This window comes from Oratosquilla oratoria, chromosome 43 (assembly GCF_046742065.1).
Source record: "Oratosquilla oratoria isolate Oo_2021 chromosome 43, ASM4674206v1, whole genome shotgun sequence".
In the NCBI taxonomy this organism is placed as follows: Eukaryota; Metazoa; Arthropoda; class Malacostraca; order Stomatopoda; family Squillidae; genus Oratosquilla; species Oratosquilla oratoria.
In genome coordinates, this window is record NC_134819.1 from 15391577 (window position 1) to 15405014 (window position 13438).

The window sequence follows — 13438 nt, forward strand, 5'->3', positions numbered from 1 at the left end:
GAGCCAAAGTAGGACCCACAATCATTGTATGAGGACAGGTAATTACAGAAAACAACCACCATGCCATTCTTTACTTTACAAACAGAATTTTGCTATATTTTCTATGCACCTTCCCATCCTCACCCACGAACCATAATTCATGCCACACCAAATAATGAAATAGTACCAACACATGACAATACTACCAATGGAATTAACCTGTCCTATGTGCAATCATCACACCGAAGACACAGAACCTCACCCAATGCTGCCTTTTCTAGTATCCTGACCACAGTATTTGTTTCTTGAGTGACTTCTGTACCAATATGGTGGCTGTTGCCAGTTACCCAGGAGCTGTAGGTCTCCTGCAGAAAACCCCTGGGGCAACAGTTTGATAGGAGTGAACCTCCCCTCCCCCCCACCAGTCTGAAGACTGTATGCATCAAATTCCTCTTCCTCCCCATTCTTGATCTTTCACACTGTATGGGGTTTTGAATGTATAAATTTAATAGTCAATATTCTTGGATGAAGGGTCATCCCTATCTCTGTCCACTGCCTGAATCAGAAGCAATAGAGCAAGACATTACATCCAAAGCAAGGCCACTTCACTTACAGAGTGACTCTCCCTCCTCATCTCCTCATGTGGAAAATATAGAAGATGGGGAGCAATCCTTCAGGCCGTGTCAAAATATCATACACAATCTTTCTCCACTCACCCCTATCCCCTGCCTTCTCCCTTCCTTGCTCAACAGACCCTTTTGCTCAATGCCCCTTTTACCCCATCCATCCATCTCATCCTTGGTTGTCCTTTCAAGTTTATTCCCTCCACTTCTGCTTTCCAAACTTTAGTTTTTGCTAATCTTTCTTCACTCAGTCTTTGTGCTCAAACCATCCCATACCTGCCAGCTCCCTTTCCATCCCCACTCTCATTTACAGTTTACAATATTGTAACCAGCATTCCTTCTTGCTGAAACAACATTCAATATCTGTGAATAAAGTATAGAAAGAGAAGGTTAATAAAAAGGTGATCTGGAACTTTATGTCTTTATGAACCTCTAATGGGAGCTATGCCACAATGGGGGATAGCAATGAACAAAATTCACTTAATGTGTAGGCCAGAATTGATATCTGAACTGCTTGACTCTACAGCTGTATTTTCTCCCACACAAGCAGACTTGTGAGTTTCATCATCCAATCCTTCAACAAATTTCTTCATTCCCAAGCTGCTGTGCAGCTTTCTGTAACGTCGCTGTTCCTGTTGATTAATAAATATCTATAAGTTAAGAGCACATAATAAAAACATACATTTTCATGTTACAAATTTCCCTAAGAAGAGGGTCACCAAACCAGCAATTACCAACAGGTCTATTCATTCTTAAAACCCAAAGAAACATGGATGGAATTAGTTTGTTCCCCCCATTTAACCCTATTCAACACATCCTCCTCTTCCCCAATGCTCCTTCACCCCATCTGAGATCTCATTCTCAGTCTTCCCTTCAAGTTCACTCCATGCACCTGCCTTCTACATGCTTTTTTACTAGTCTATCTTTACCCATTCTTTCCACATGCCCAAACCATCCTAGTACTTTTTTATCAACTCCATCTATCAGCTTCCTTTCTATCCCCCTTCCTTTTGCCCATATTTACTTTCAACATTCTTCTCTGGCATACTCTCCCAAACTTTGCCACTGGGTGCCTTAGACCCTCCTATGACTCAGCCATGAATGCAATGATATCCACAAACAAAAACTGACTCACCTCCTACTTCCCTCCACTCTCATATTTCCATATCTCCAGTCTACCCCTTACTCTCACATTTATTTCCCATACAACCCCATCCACAAACATGACATTACACTTTCATCTCAAATCACTCACTTGCTCAATACACATATCCAACATGCTCCAAACCCATCACCTTGAGCCAACAAAGGGCTTCATTCAATGCAACTCATGCAAAAAATGGGCCCACATCACTTGCACAAATGATGGCTGAGGAAATATTATCAAAAGCGGTCAAACTGGCTAATAGCAAGAAATTCAAAATATAAAAATAAAAAAGGAAATGAATGATGAGGAAAAAGAGAAAGACAAAGCACTCAGAATTGAAGCAAGTGATAGAACTGAAAAGAGAACAGAGACAGAACAAAAATGAGTTTCTTTGGAGAGTGCTGGATTTGAGACTGAAAAAATTGTATATATATATATATATATATATATAAAAAAAGGAAACAAACCAAAAAAGAAAATATGAAAATAAAAGTGGCATACACAAACATCGATGGTATGATCTCTGGAATAAACGAACTAAATGACTATCTAGAAACAGAAAAACCTGACATCATGGGGATAGTAGAGACAAAACTGAAAGGACCGCTATTAACAAGAATAGTGGGGTCCTGGAGCCGCAGCGTCTACATCGTGGGACCACCCCCCAACCCCAAGAGTTGGGGGCCAAACGGCGGCAACCAGCCCTGGCCACCAGCTCTACGCAGGAGGCACTGATCCCCAACAGGAGCTATGACTACCTTGGGGAGTACCACAATCCCTTTTCTCAACGTGCAATGTTACGTTTTTTCTGCACCGAGGGGTGATTTTCCAGCGATCACCCCTCTTCTTCTACTTTTAGCCGGAGATGTAGAGAGCAATCCTGGGCCCACCACAAAATACACATGCCCAACATGCTCTAAACCCATTACCTCGAGCAGACAAAGGGCTCAGTTCAGTGCAATGTGCAAAAACTGGGCCCACCTCACTTGTACAACATTTGCTGACACAAACCAATTCACAAACACTTGGACATGTTCTACTTGCCAGTAACCCCACTCCCACCTCCCCAACCACAGCCAGCACCCTTACCCACTCCCAATTTCCCTTTGCCCTTATCCCCAATCAGTACTCCCCTTCCTTTGTCCCCAATCTCTCCTTTCCCCCACTCTAACCCAGATCCTATACCTTCCCCATTAACACCCCAACCTCAACCCCAAACGGCAACATACAACACATACAGAACACACAACATCAACATATTACAACACAACATTGATGGTATTAACACGAAAAAACATGAACTCGAACACTTTCTTAAACAAAACTACATACACATTGCAATTATACAAGAAACAAAACTAAGACACTCACACAAAACACCATCATTTCATAATTACACCACCAACAGACAAGACCGGACCGACGGCAATGGTGGTGGACTCATCACTCTGATCCACCACTCCATCTGTTTTGTGGACACAAGTGCCACAAAAAAAATTCTCCTCCCTACCACAGATAACACTACAGAAATCCAATCCATTCAAATCCGCACAGGCAACAAATCAACACTGATAATAGTTAACATGCACATTCCCCCCCAATCATCCCCCACAGTTCCAAACACCTTCAGGCCTCAATTTAGCCAACTAGCCTCAATCCCCAACCTGATCATGGGTGGTGACTTCAGTGCCAAGTCGTCTGCCTGGTATGTTGACAACCCTGACACAGATAGAGGGCTTGATATACAGACTCAGTTTGACTCATTAACTATCATGAACAACACACATAATCATACACATATCCCACACCAAGCCCTATGCACTCCCTCCTCTCCTGATATCACCTTTTGCTCCCCCTGCCTAACCCCAACAACATCATGGAGAGTGGTCGGAACCCTTGGTTCTGACCACCTTCCAATCATCATCATCACCAAAACAAGATGCACACCAGTTGGCCACAGACACACATACACCAATTACAAGAGAGCTAACTGAGAAGCTTTTACTGAAGAGACAGAACAACATTTTGAAACACTTAACAGTACACCAATCACAAACATAAACAATGCTGTGCTTACTTTTAATACAATCATACAAAATAGAGACAAGAGATACATCCCTAGAGGGAACAGAAAATCACACAACCCCAACTTCACACCAGAAATCCAAGGCCTCATCAGACAATGAGACACACTTAAACACAATACCCCCACACCTATCCCTCAAAATATAGCAGACCAAATACAAACACTGTGATTGCCAATAAAATACACGAACAAAAAACACAAAATTGGCAAAACTTTATCAATACACTAGATCACAAAACAAACACCAGCAAATTGTACAAAACACTCAACAGCATTACACTATCCAACAGTAACACCAACATGCTCTCATGCAGCAATAATAACAACAACGGACAATCTACCCTCAAACAGACAACAAGCAAACACTCTCATAAATCATTTTGCACAGACAAGCCATCTCACTTCTCACCCTAACGACCTACACACTATTCGACGTAAGAAAGACTTTCCCACAGACCCTTCATAGACAGTCAGACAAATCACATAATACATAATCTCAAGCACTCATCCACCTAAAACACATTGGACCACAAGGTATACACGCACTCACAAACATTACAAACTACAGCTATTCACACAACACTATACCCGACATCTGGGAGCATGGTAAAATAATCACCATTCAAAAACCGAACAAAGACCCAACAATCCCAACATCGCACCGCCCAATCACACTTCTCTGCACCCCCTCTAAAGTCATTGAACACCTAATACTTCAACTTGTCACACCACATACCCCCCTTGCTGACTCACAACACGGTTTTAGGCCACTACACTCCACACTCTTCTGATAAACCTCACACAAAGAATTTTAGATGGCATCAATTCAGATAGGCCCCACCACAGAACACTTTTTATAACATTAGACATTAGTAAAGCTTTTGATGCTATCCCCCGCCACAACCTAACAAAATAAAATATATAACACAGACATGCACAATAACACCAAAAGATGGCGGGCCAATTATCTGGCAGGTAGGAATGCTTATGTGTCATATAATTGCCAATCATCGCACATCAGAAACATTAAGAATGGAGTACCACAGGGCTCTGTTCTATCCCCCATGCTCTTTAATCTATACATGCATGACTTACCCACACCAGACACCTCAGAAATACAAATCTCTTCCTACGCAGACGACATAACAATCACATGCACACATCGTAACACAGACAAAGCTGCAGAAATAATCTAGTCATACCTTGATACACTCAACACATGGTTCATCACAAACACACTCAAAATAGCTCCAACCAAATCTACAGCAACACTTCTCACCAACTGGACAAAAGAACACAAATACATACCTCATCTCTACATCAACAACACTCTAATACCACACACAAACACATAAAAAATTCTTGGTGTAACATACAATACATCCATGTCTTTCAAACAACACATCACAAACATAAAAAACAAATGCACACCTAGACTTAACGCACTTAAGTCAATCACTGGAACAACATTTGGACAAAACAAAGAAACTAACACAACAATATACAAACAATGCATACGCTCAGTGATGAATTATGCGAGTCGTGCATGGGCTCCTAATCTCAGTGAGACACACCACAACACCCTTCAAATCATACAAAACAAAGCATAAAAACAATTACAGGCTGCACAAATACAACACCTACAGACCATTTACATGAGAGGCACACAAACACTTGCCGCAGCCACCACAAACACATCACACTTGCTACACTACATAGCAGAACACCCACACACACCAAGAAACATTCAAACACCCAAAGACCTGTATCACACACAGATACTCTCTTCTCTTCCTCCACAACCACCATATACCAGCCTCTGGAAACATATTCATAATCATATCACTCACCACTCCATTAACACACTGAAAGACAACACACTGCTGCATGCCAGACCCCCTGATATCCACCCTTCTGAATCCTCTCTCCCACGAAAGGACAGAGTCCACTTGGCCAGACTGCGGTGCGGTCACCACCCAGCACTTCTAAGCTACCAGAAGAGGCTGGATGACCGCATTGTGAACAGCTGCCCAGGATGTAACACTTCACCCCATACCATACAACACATAATGGAAGACTGCATTATACACAATCATGCACGCAAACAACACAACATACACTCTATAAAGGATTTGTGGGAAAACCCAGTTTCGGCTGTGGCATTCCTTGGGGAGATGGGACTGCTTGGACAGACAGTCTAGGGAACGACAACAACAACAACAAGCATAGTGGGGCATTGTTTATATAACCACTGGGCAAAAAACAGAGGTGTCATGATATTGACCAAAAAAGGTTTGAATGTGACAAAGATAATCGAAGGTCAGGGAAATACAGAAGTAATTATGATTAAAATTGCCAACAAAAAGATGAAAAGCAGAAAATTTGTAGTAGTGTATGTACATACATATACCAAAGGCTTTTTCCCCCTACACAGGGGGTAACCAAAAAGAAAAAGGCATAGAAACCACTCCTACCCATTCCATTTCCTATATATTCCACTTCCCTCCACACTCCTCCCTCTCTCTTATCTTGGCACCTCCTGGATGACAGGTCATCCCTGCATCCTGTCCACTGCCCTGGGTCAGAAGCAGTGTTGCAAGACACAACACATCCACAGCAAGGCCTCTTCATAAATTCAGCAACCCCCCCTCTCCGTCCCCCCATGCTGAAAAGGAGAAAACGGGGAGAAATCCCTTCGGGCTGTGTCAATTTTTTTTTTTTTCCTCATACACACTTCCTCACCCCCCATCCACCACCCACTCCCCTTCATGCATCACAGCATCATCTATACACAACCCCTCTCCATTCACCCCTATCTTCTGTCCTCTCCCATCCTTCCTCCACAGACATTCCTCTCTTTTGTAATGCTCCTTTCACCCCATCCATCCATCTCATCCTAGGACGTCCCCTCATATTCACTCCTTCCACCTCTGCCTTCCACACTTCTTTTACTAATCTTTCTTCACTTATTCTTTCCAAGTGTCCGAACCATCCTAATACTCTTTCATCAACCCTATCTCCCAGTTCCCTTTCCACCCCTGTTCTCCTTCTCACCTCCTCATTTCTCACTCTATCCAGCCTAGTCACACCTATCATACTTCTCAGACATTTCATCTCAAACACATTCAAACTCCTTCTCTCTTCTTCTCTCATGTTCCATATTTCTGCCCAATACAATGCTGTAAGCACAATCACTCCTTCATATAACCTCCTCTTAGCATCCATTCCCAGATGTCTATTTCTCATTACACTTTTCAATCCACCAAGGCATTTACTCGCTTCTCTCAATCTACATTCTACCTCCACTCTTCCCTTTCCTGCCACATTCGCACCCAAGTATCTAAAACTATCCACTTCCTCCAGTCTTTCACCCTTAATACTCACTTCCAGCCTGCTGTCACTCTCTCCCCTTGTACATCTCATCACCTTACTTTTGCCCACATTTATCTTCAACTTTCTTCTTTCACACACCTTCTCAAACTCTGTCACTAACTTCCTCAATCCCTCCTCTGATCCTGCTACAAGCACAGTGTCGTCAGCAAACGACAGCTGGCTCCTACTCTTACCCCATTTCATATCAGCTCTCCTCTTTGCTTCCTTTATCTTATGCTTAACTTCCCTTCTCTTTACTTTGTACCTCTCATACGTCCACAAACAATAGCTGGCTCACCTCCCACTTTTCTCCATTTTCTTTAACTATCTCCAATCCCTTGCCCACTACCCTTGCATTTACCTCTTGCACCACCCCATCCATGTATAAGTTGAACAGCCAGGGCGACATAACGCATCCTTGACGAAGTCCCACCTTTACTTCGAACCACTCACTCTCTCCATTTCCAATCCTGACACAAGCTCTACTATTCTCATAAAAACTCTTGACAGCTCCCAGAAGCTTTCCTCCTATCCCGTATATCTGCATAACCTCCCACAGTGCCTTCCTGTCTACCCTATCATAATCCTTTTCCAGATCCATAAAAGCCCAAAAAACATCCTTCCCCTTTCCTATAGCTTTCTCACATATCTGTCTTACCACAAAGATCTGATCTACACAACCTCTACCCATCCTAAAACCACACTGTTCCTCACCAATTACTCCTTCTGTTCCTCTCCTAATCCTCTCAACCAAGATCCTCCCATAAGCCTTCCCAACTACACTCAACAAGCTAATCCCTCTGAAACTACTACATTCACACTTGTCCCCTTTTCCCTTGTAAAGAGGAACTATACAGGCACTCCTCCAGTCCTCCGGCACTCTACCCTCTCTCCAACAAACATTAAATAACCTCACCAACCAGTCCACCATCACTTTATCTCCCTTTTTCAGACATTCCGCATGGCATCCATCCAGACCAGGTGCCTTATCTGCTTTCATCATCTTAAAAACTGCCTTCACCTCATCCTTCCTTATTTCTCCTCCATTCTCCTCATTCATCACTCTCATTTTCTTCGCACTTCCCACTGCAGCAATCTTTCCTTCCCTATCCTCCTTCACATTTAGCAACTCCCTAAAATATTCTGCCCATCTTCCCCTTACTGCCTTCTCTTCCATTATCATCTCTCCATCTGCACCTTTTACCTTTTCTTCTCTACTTGATTCGCCTCCTCTTCCTCTCTTAATTTCTTTCCAAAACATATTTTTATTACTTTCAAAATTTTCTGTCAAACTCTTACCCCATTTCACATCTGCTCTCCTCTTTGCAACCTTTACAGATAACAAAACAAAAACAAATAATATAAAATAAATAATAATCATTACAGCATCTTGCTTAGGTGTTTATCTAAATGATTTTTAAAGCTTCAAACAGAACTACATTGCACTGCCTCTGCAGGAAGTTTATTCCATTCATTAACTACACGGTTGGTGAAGTTGTTTCTACCCACTTCCAAATTGATTCTATTTTCGGACAGTTTGAGACCATTGTTTGATGTTGTCAATTCCCTTTAAAATTTTAAAGACCTGGATCAAGTCACCTCTGAGTCTATGCTTTTTTAGGGAAAACAGATTAATATGTTTTAGTCGATTTTTGTATGATTTATCTTTTAAACTTGGAATAAGTTTTGTGGCTCACCGTTGTACTTTTTCCAGTCTGTCAATGTCTTTAATGAGATTCAGTGACCATACAGAAACAGCATATTCCAAATGTGGACGAACTAATGATTTATATAGCTTGTTAATGAGTGATGGACTTTTGAAGTCAAAAGATCGAGCAATCAGTACTAGAATATTATTTGCTAGAGAAGAGGCTGAAATACACTGCTTGGATGATTTGAGATCGTTACTGATAATTATGCCAAGATCTTTTTCACTATTCACTTTTGTTAATGAATTTCCAAATAACTTATAATTGTACTTACTGTTACTTTTACCTATGTGCATCACCTTGCATTTACTTGTGTTAAATTTCATCAGCCACTTTTCAGACCATTGCTGTAATTTATCTAAATGTTCTTGAATATCTAATTGGTTTAAGTGATCATTTGCCATTCCGCATAGTTTAGTATCATAGCAAATTTGGAAACAGTAGATTTTAGTCCATGGTCTATATCATTTATATATACTATGAATAGAAGGGTGAAAGTGGCAGTAGACTGGAAGTGAACATTAAGGGAGAGCGACTGGAGGAAGTGGATAGTTTTAGATACTTGGGTGCAAGTGTAGCAGGAAAAGGTGGAGTGAAGGTGGAGGTAGAATGTAGATTGAGAGAAGCGAGTAAATGCCTTGGTGGATTGAAGAGTGTAATGAGGAATAGACATTTGGGAATGGATGCGAAGAGGAGACTGTATGAAGGAGTGATTGTGCCAACAGCACTGTATGGGGCAGAAACGTGGAACATAAGAGAAGAAGAGAGAAGGAGTTTGAATGTGTTTGAGATGAGGTGTCTGAGAAGTATGGTGGGGGTTACTAGGCTGGATAGAGTGAGAAATGAGGAGGTGAGGAGGAGAACAGGGGTGAAAAAGGATTTGGGAGATAGGGTTGATGAAAGAATATTAGGATGGTTTGGACACATGGAAAGAATGAGTGAAGAAAGACTAGTAAAAGAGGTATGGAAGGCAGATGTGGAGGGAGTGAACATGAGGGGACGTCCTAGGATGAGGTGGATGGATGGGGTGAAGGGGGCTTTGGGGAAGAGGGGAATGTCTGTTGAGGAAGGAAGGGAGAGGACGGAAGACAGAGGTGAGTGGAGAATGGTTGTATATGGATGATGTTGTGATTGCATGAGGAGGAATGGGCGGGGGGGTGGGGTAGTATGCGTGAGTAAATTTTGACGCAGCCCGAAGGGATTTCTCCCCGTCCTCTCTTTATATGCAAGGGGGGACGGAGAGGGGGGGTCGCCGATTAAATGAAGCGGCCTTGCTGTGGATGTGCTGTGTCTTGCGACACTGCTTCTGACCCAGGGCGGTGGGCAGGGTGTAGGGATGACCCGTCATCCAGGAGGTGCTCAGATGAGAGGGAGGGTGGGAGGGGTGTGGAGTGTATTTAGGGATGAAATGGGTGGGAGTGTTTTTATGCCTTTCCCTTTTTGGCTACCTCCCTTGGAAGGGGGAAAAAGCCTTGGTATATGTATGTATGTATGTATGAATAGAAGTGGCCCTAGAAGTTTTTCCATTTAAAACAACTCTCTGTTTTTGATCATTCAACCAATTACTAGTCCAACTTAATAGATTACCACTTATTCGGTGTGAAGCTAATTTAGTAAGTAGTCTTTCGTGGGGGACAGTATCAAAAGCTTTTGCAAAGTCTAGATATATTAAATCTATATTGTTTTTTGTCATAATTTGAGATAACTGTGTTGTAGAATTCGAGTAAGTTAGCCACTCAAGAAAGTTTCCGTCTGAAACCATGCTGGCTATCATTTATCAAATGGTTACTTTCTAAATGATGTTCGATAGCATCACTGATGATAGTGTCCTTTATTTTTCCTACGATTGAAGTCAAACTTATAGGCCTATAGTTATTTGGTTTCTTTTTGTCACCTTTTTTGAATATGGGAGTAACGTTAGCTAGCTTCCATTCTCTTGGGACATCTCCGAATATGATGGATTTCTTGAAAATAATTTCTGATGGAACACCAATCTCATTTTTCATTTCCTTTAAGATTCTTGGATGCCAACCGTCAGGCCCTGGTGTTTTATTAACTTTGAGTTTCTCTATACACCTTTTAATTTTTTCTTTTGTTATATTTACTGTAGTAAGTTTACCCTAGACTTTTCACAGGTTTCAGTTTGGAGTTCACTTTGAGGTGTTTTGTTTACGAATACCGAGCTAAAATAATTGTTTAAAATATTACACAGATCACTACAAGATGACCTGGATAAAGTATGGGAATGGAGCCAGAAATATGAGATGAACTTCAACATCAAGAAATGTAGCATAATGGAATTTGGAAGAGGCAAAAACAGAGTTTCGGGAAAATATACGATTGGAAACAAAGAAGTAAAGAAAGTAAACTCAGAGAGGGACCTAGGAGTAATCATCTCAAGTGACTTGACACCTGACAAACATGTAAATAAACTATTCGGAGAGACTTACAACTTATTAAGATCAATGAAAGTGGCCTTCGACTACATGGATGAAGAGATGGTTAAGAAAATAATTACTACATTGATAAGACCAAAACTAGAATATGCTATATCAATGTGGGCACCAAGCACAAAGAAAAACACAAAGAAATTAGAAAGAATCTAAAGAGCGGTGACAAAGATGGCACCCACACTATCAAATTTGACATATGAAAGATTGGAGAAATTACAGCTGTCAACATTGGAGCAGAGAAGGGAAAGAGGCGACCTGTTGACCATCTTCAGAATTATGAAAGGGATGGAAGTTCTCGATAGAGATGACCTATTGAAATGGGACAAGAGAGAAACAAGAGAACACGATAAAAAGCTAAAGAAGGACAGTTATAGAAGCGACCTGAAAAAGAACAGTTTCCCGCACAGAGTAATCGATGTCTGGAACAAACTATACAGTGAATGCCAGAATTATACACGAGTAGCTTAGAAGTGCTGGGTGGTGGCCACACCACAGTCTGGCCAGGTGGACTCTGTCCTTTCGTGGGCGAGAGGATTCAGAAGGGTGGATATAAGGGGGTCTGGCATGCAGCAGTATGTTGTCTTTCAGTGTGTTAATGGAGCAGTGAGTGATATGATTATGAATATGTTTCCGGAGGCTGGTATTTGGTGGTTGTGGAGGAAGAGAAGAGAGTATCTGTGTGTGATACAGGTCTTTGGGTGTTGTTTGAATGTTTCTTGGTGTGTGTGGGTGTTCTGCTATGTAGTGTAGCGGGTGTGATGTGTGATGTGTTTGTGGTGATGCAACACTTCACCCCATACCATACAACACATAATGGAAGACTGCATTATACACAATCATGCATGCAAACAACACAACATACACTCTATAAAGGATTTGTGGGAAAACCCAGTTTCGGCTGTGGCATTCCTTGGGGAGACGGGACTGCTCGGACAGACAGTCTAGGGAACAACAACAACAACAACTATACACGAGTTCAAAAATAAATTGGATGTGAAGAGATATGAAAATGGGTCACAAAGAGCATTGCTCCCATCCCGTAAAATACAACTAGGTAAATGCAGGTAAATACTTACTGACATAAAACAATACACAAACACCTGGACCTGTTCTATTTGCCCACCCATAACTTCACTCTCACCAACCCATACCCAGTCTGCATCCTTACCCACACCCCACCCTTGCTATCCCCTTTCCCCCTGCCCTTTCCCTCCTGACCCAGATCCTAATCTTCCCCCATCAGTACCCTAACCATGTGCAGCAACCTACAACATGTACAGAACACACAACATCTTAGAAGATAACAATGATGGCATAAAAAAACATGAACTCGAACACTTCCTTAAACAACACTATGACACTCCCAAAAAACACCCACATTTCATAATTTCACTACCAGGGATGACCTGTAATCCAGGAGGTGCTAAGATAAGAGGGAGGGTGGAGGGGTGTGGAGTGTATTCAGGGATGGAATGGGTGGGAATGATTTTATGTCTTTTCCTTTTTGGCTACCTCCCTTGTAAGAGGGAAAAAGCCTTGGTATATGTATGTATGTAAATATATATCACCCATGAAGCCCTCTATACCCTCTCTTCTCCTTCTGTTCCTCCTACTTAAGCCCAACAACCTCATGAACAGTGGTGGGAGCCCTTGGATCTGACCACCTTCCAATCACCACCACCAAAATACAAAACACCACAGTTGGCCACAGACACACATACACCAATTACTAAAAAGCACACTGGAATGCTTTCACTGAAGAAATGGAACAACAATTCAAGACACAAAACAGTACACCAATCACATAGATGCTGCTGTGCACACTTTTAATACAACCATACAAAACAGACAAGAAATACATCCCCAGAGGTGATAATCACACAACCCCAACTATACACCAAGGAAATATAGAATACACAGATCTAGAAATGGCCAAAATCATGAACAATTACTTCAAGTTGGTTTTCACAAAAGAAAAAGTACAGCATTGGGACGAAGGAAGTGAAGTGCGATCTCCCCCATGAGGGAAATAATAAAAACACAAAAAGAAATAACAGAGCAATTAACAA

General features: G+C 41.8%; 1 protein-coding gene across 5 annotated transcripts in view; it reads right to left on the reverse strand.

Annotated features, from left to right (window-relative positions):
* Positions 1 to 1063: 1063 nt before the first annotated feature.
* Positions 1064 to 13438, reverse strand: part of LOC143022121 (nuclear valosin-containing protein-like) — a 170363-nt gene continuing 157988 nt past the window's right edge. For all 5 annotated transcript variants that reach the window (XM_076180131.1, XM_076180130.1, XM_076180134.1 and 2 more), the window contains one exon: positions 1064 to 1234. In XM_076180131.1, the coding sequence (XP_076036246.1) occupies positions 1079 to 1234 (156 nt within the window). In that variant the 3' untranslated portion in view covers positions 1064 to 1078. The remainder of the gene's footprint in view (positions 1235 to 13438) is intronic.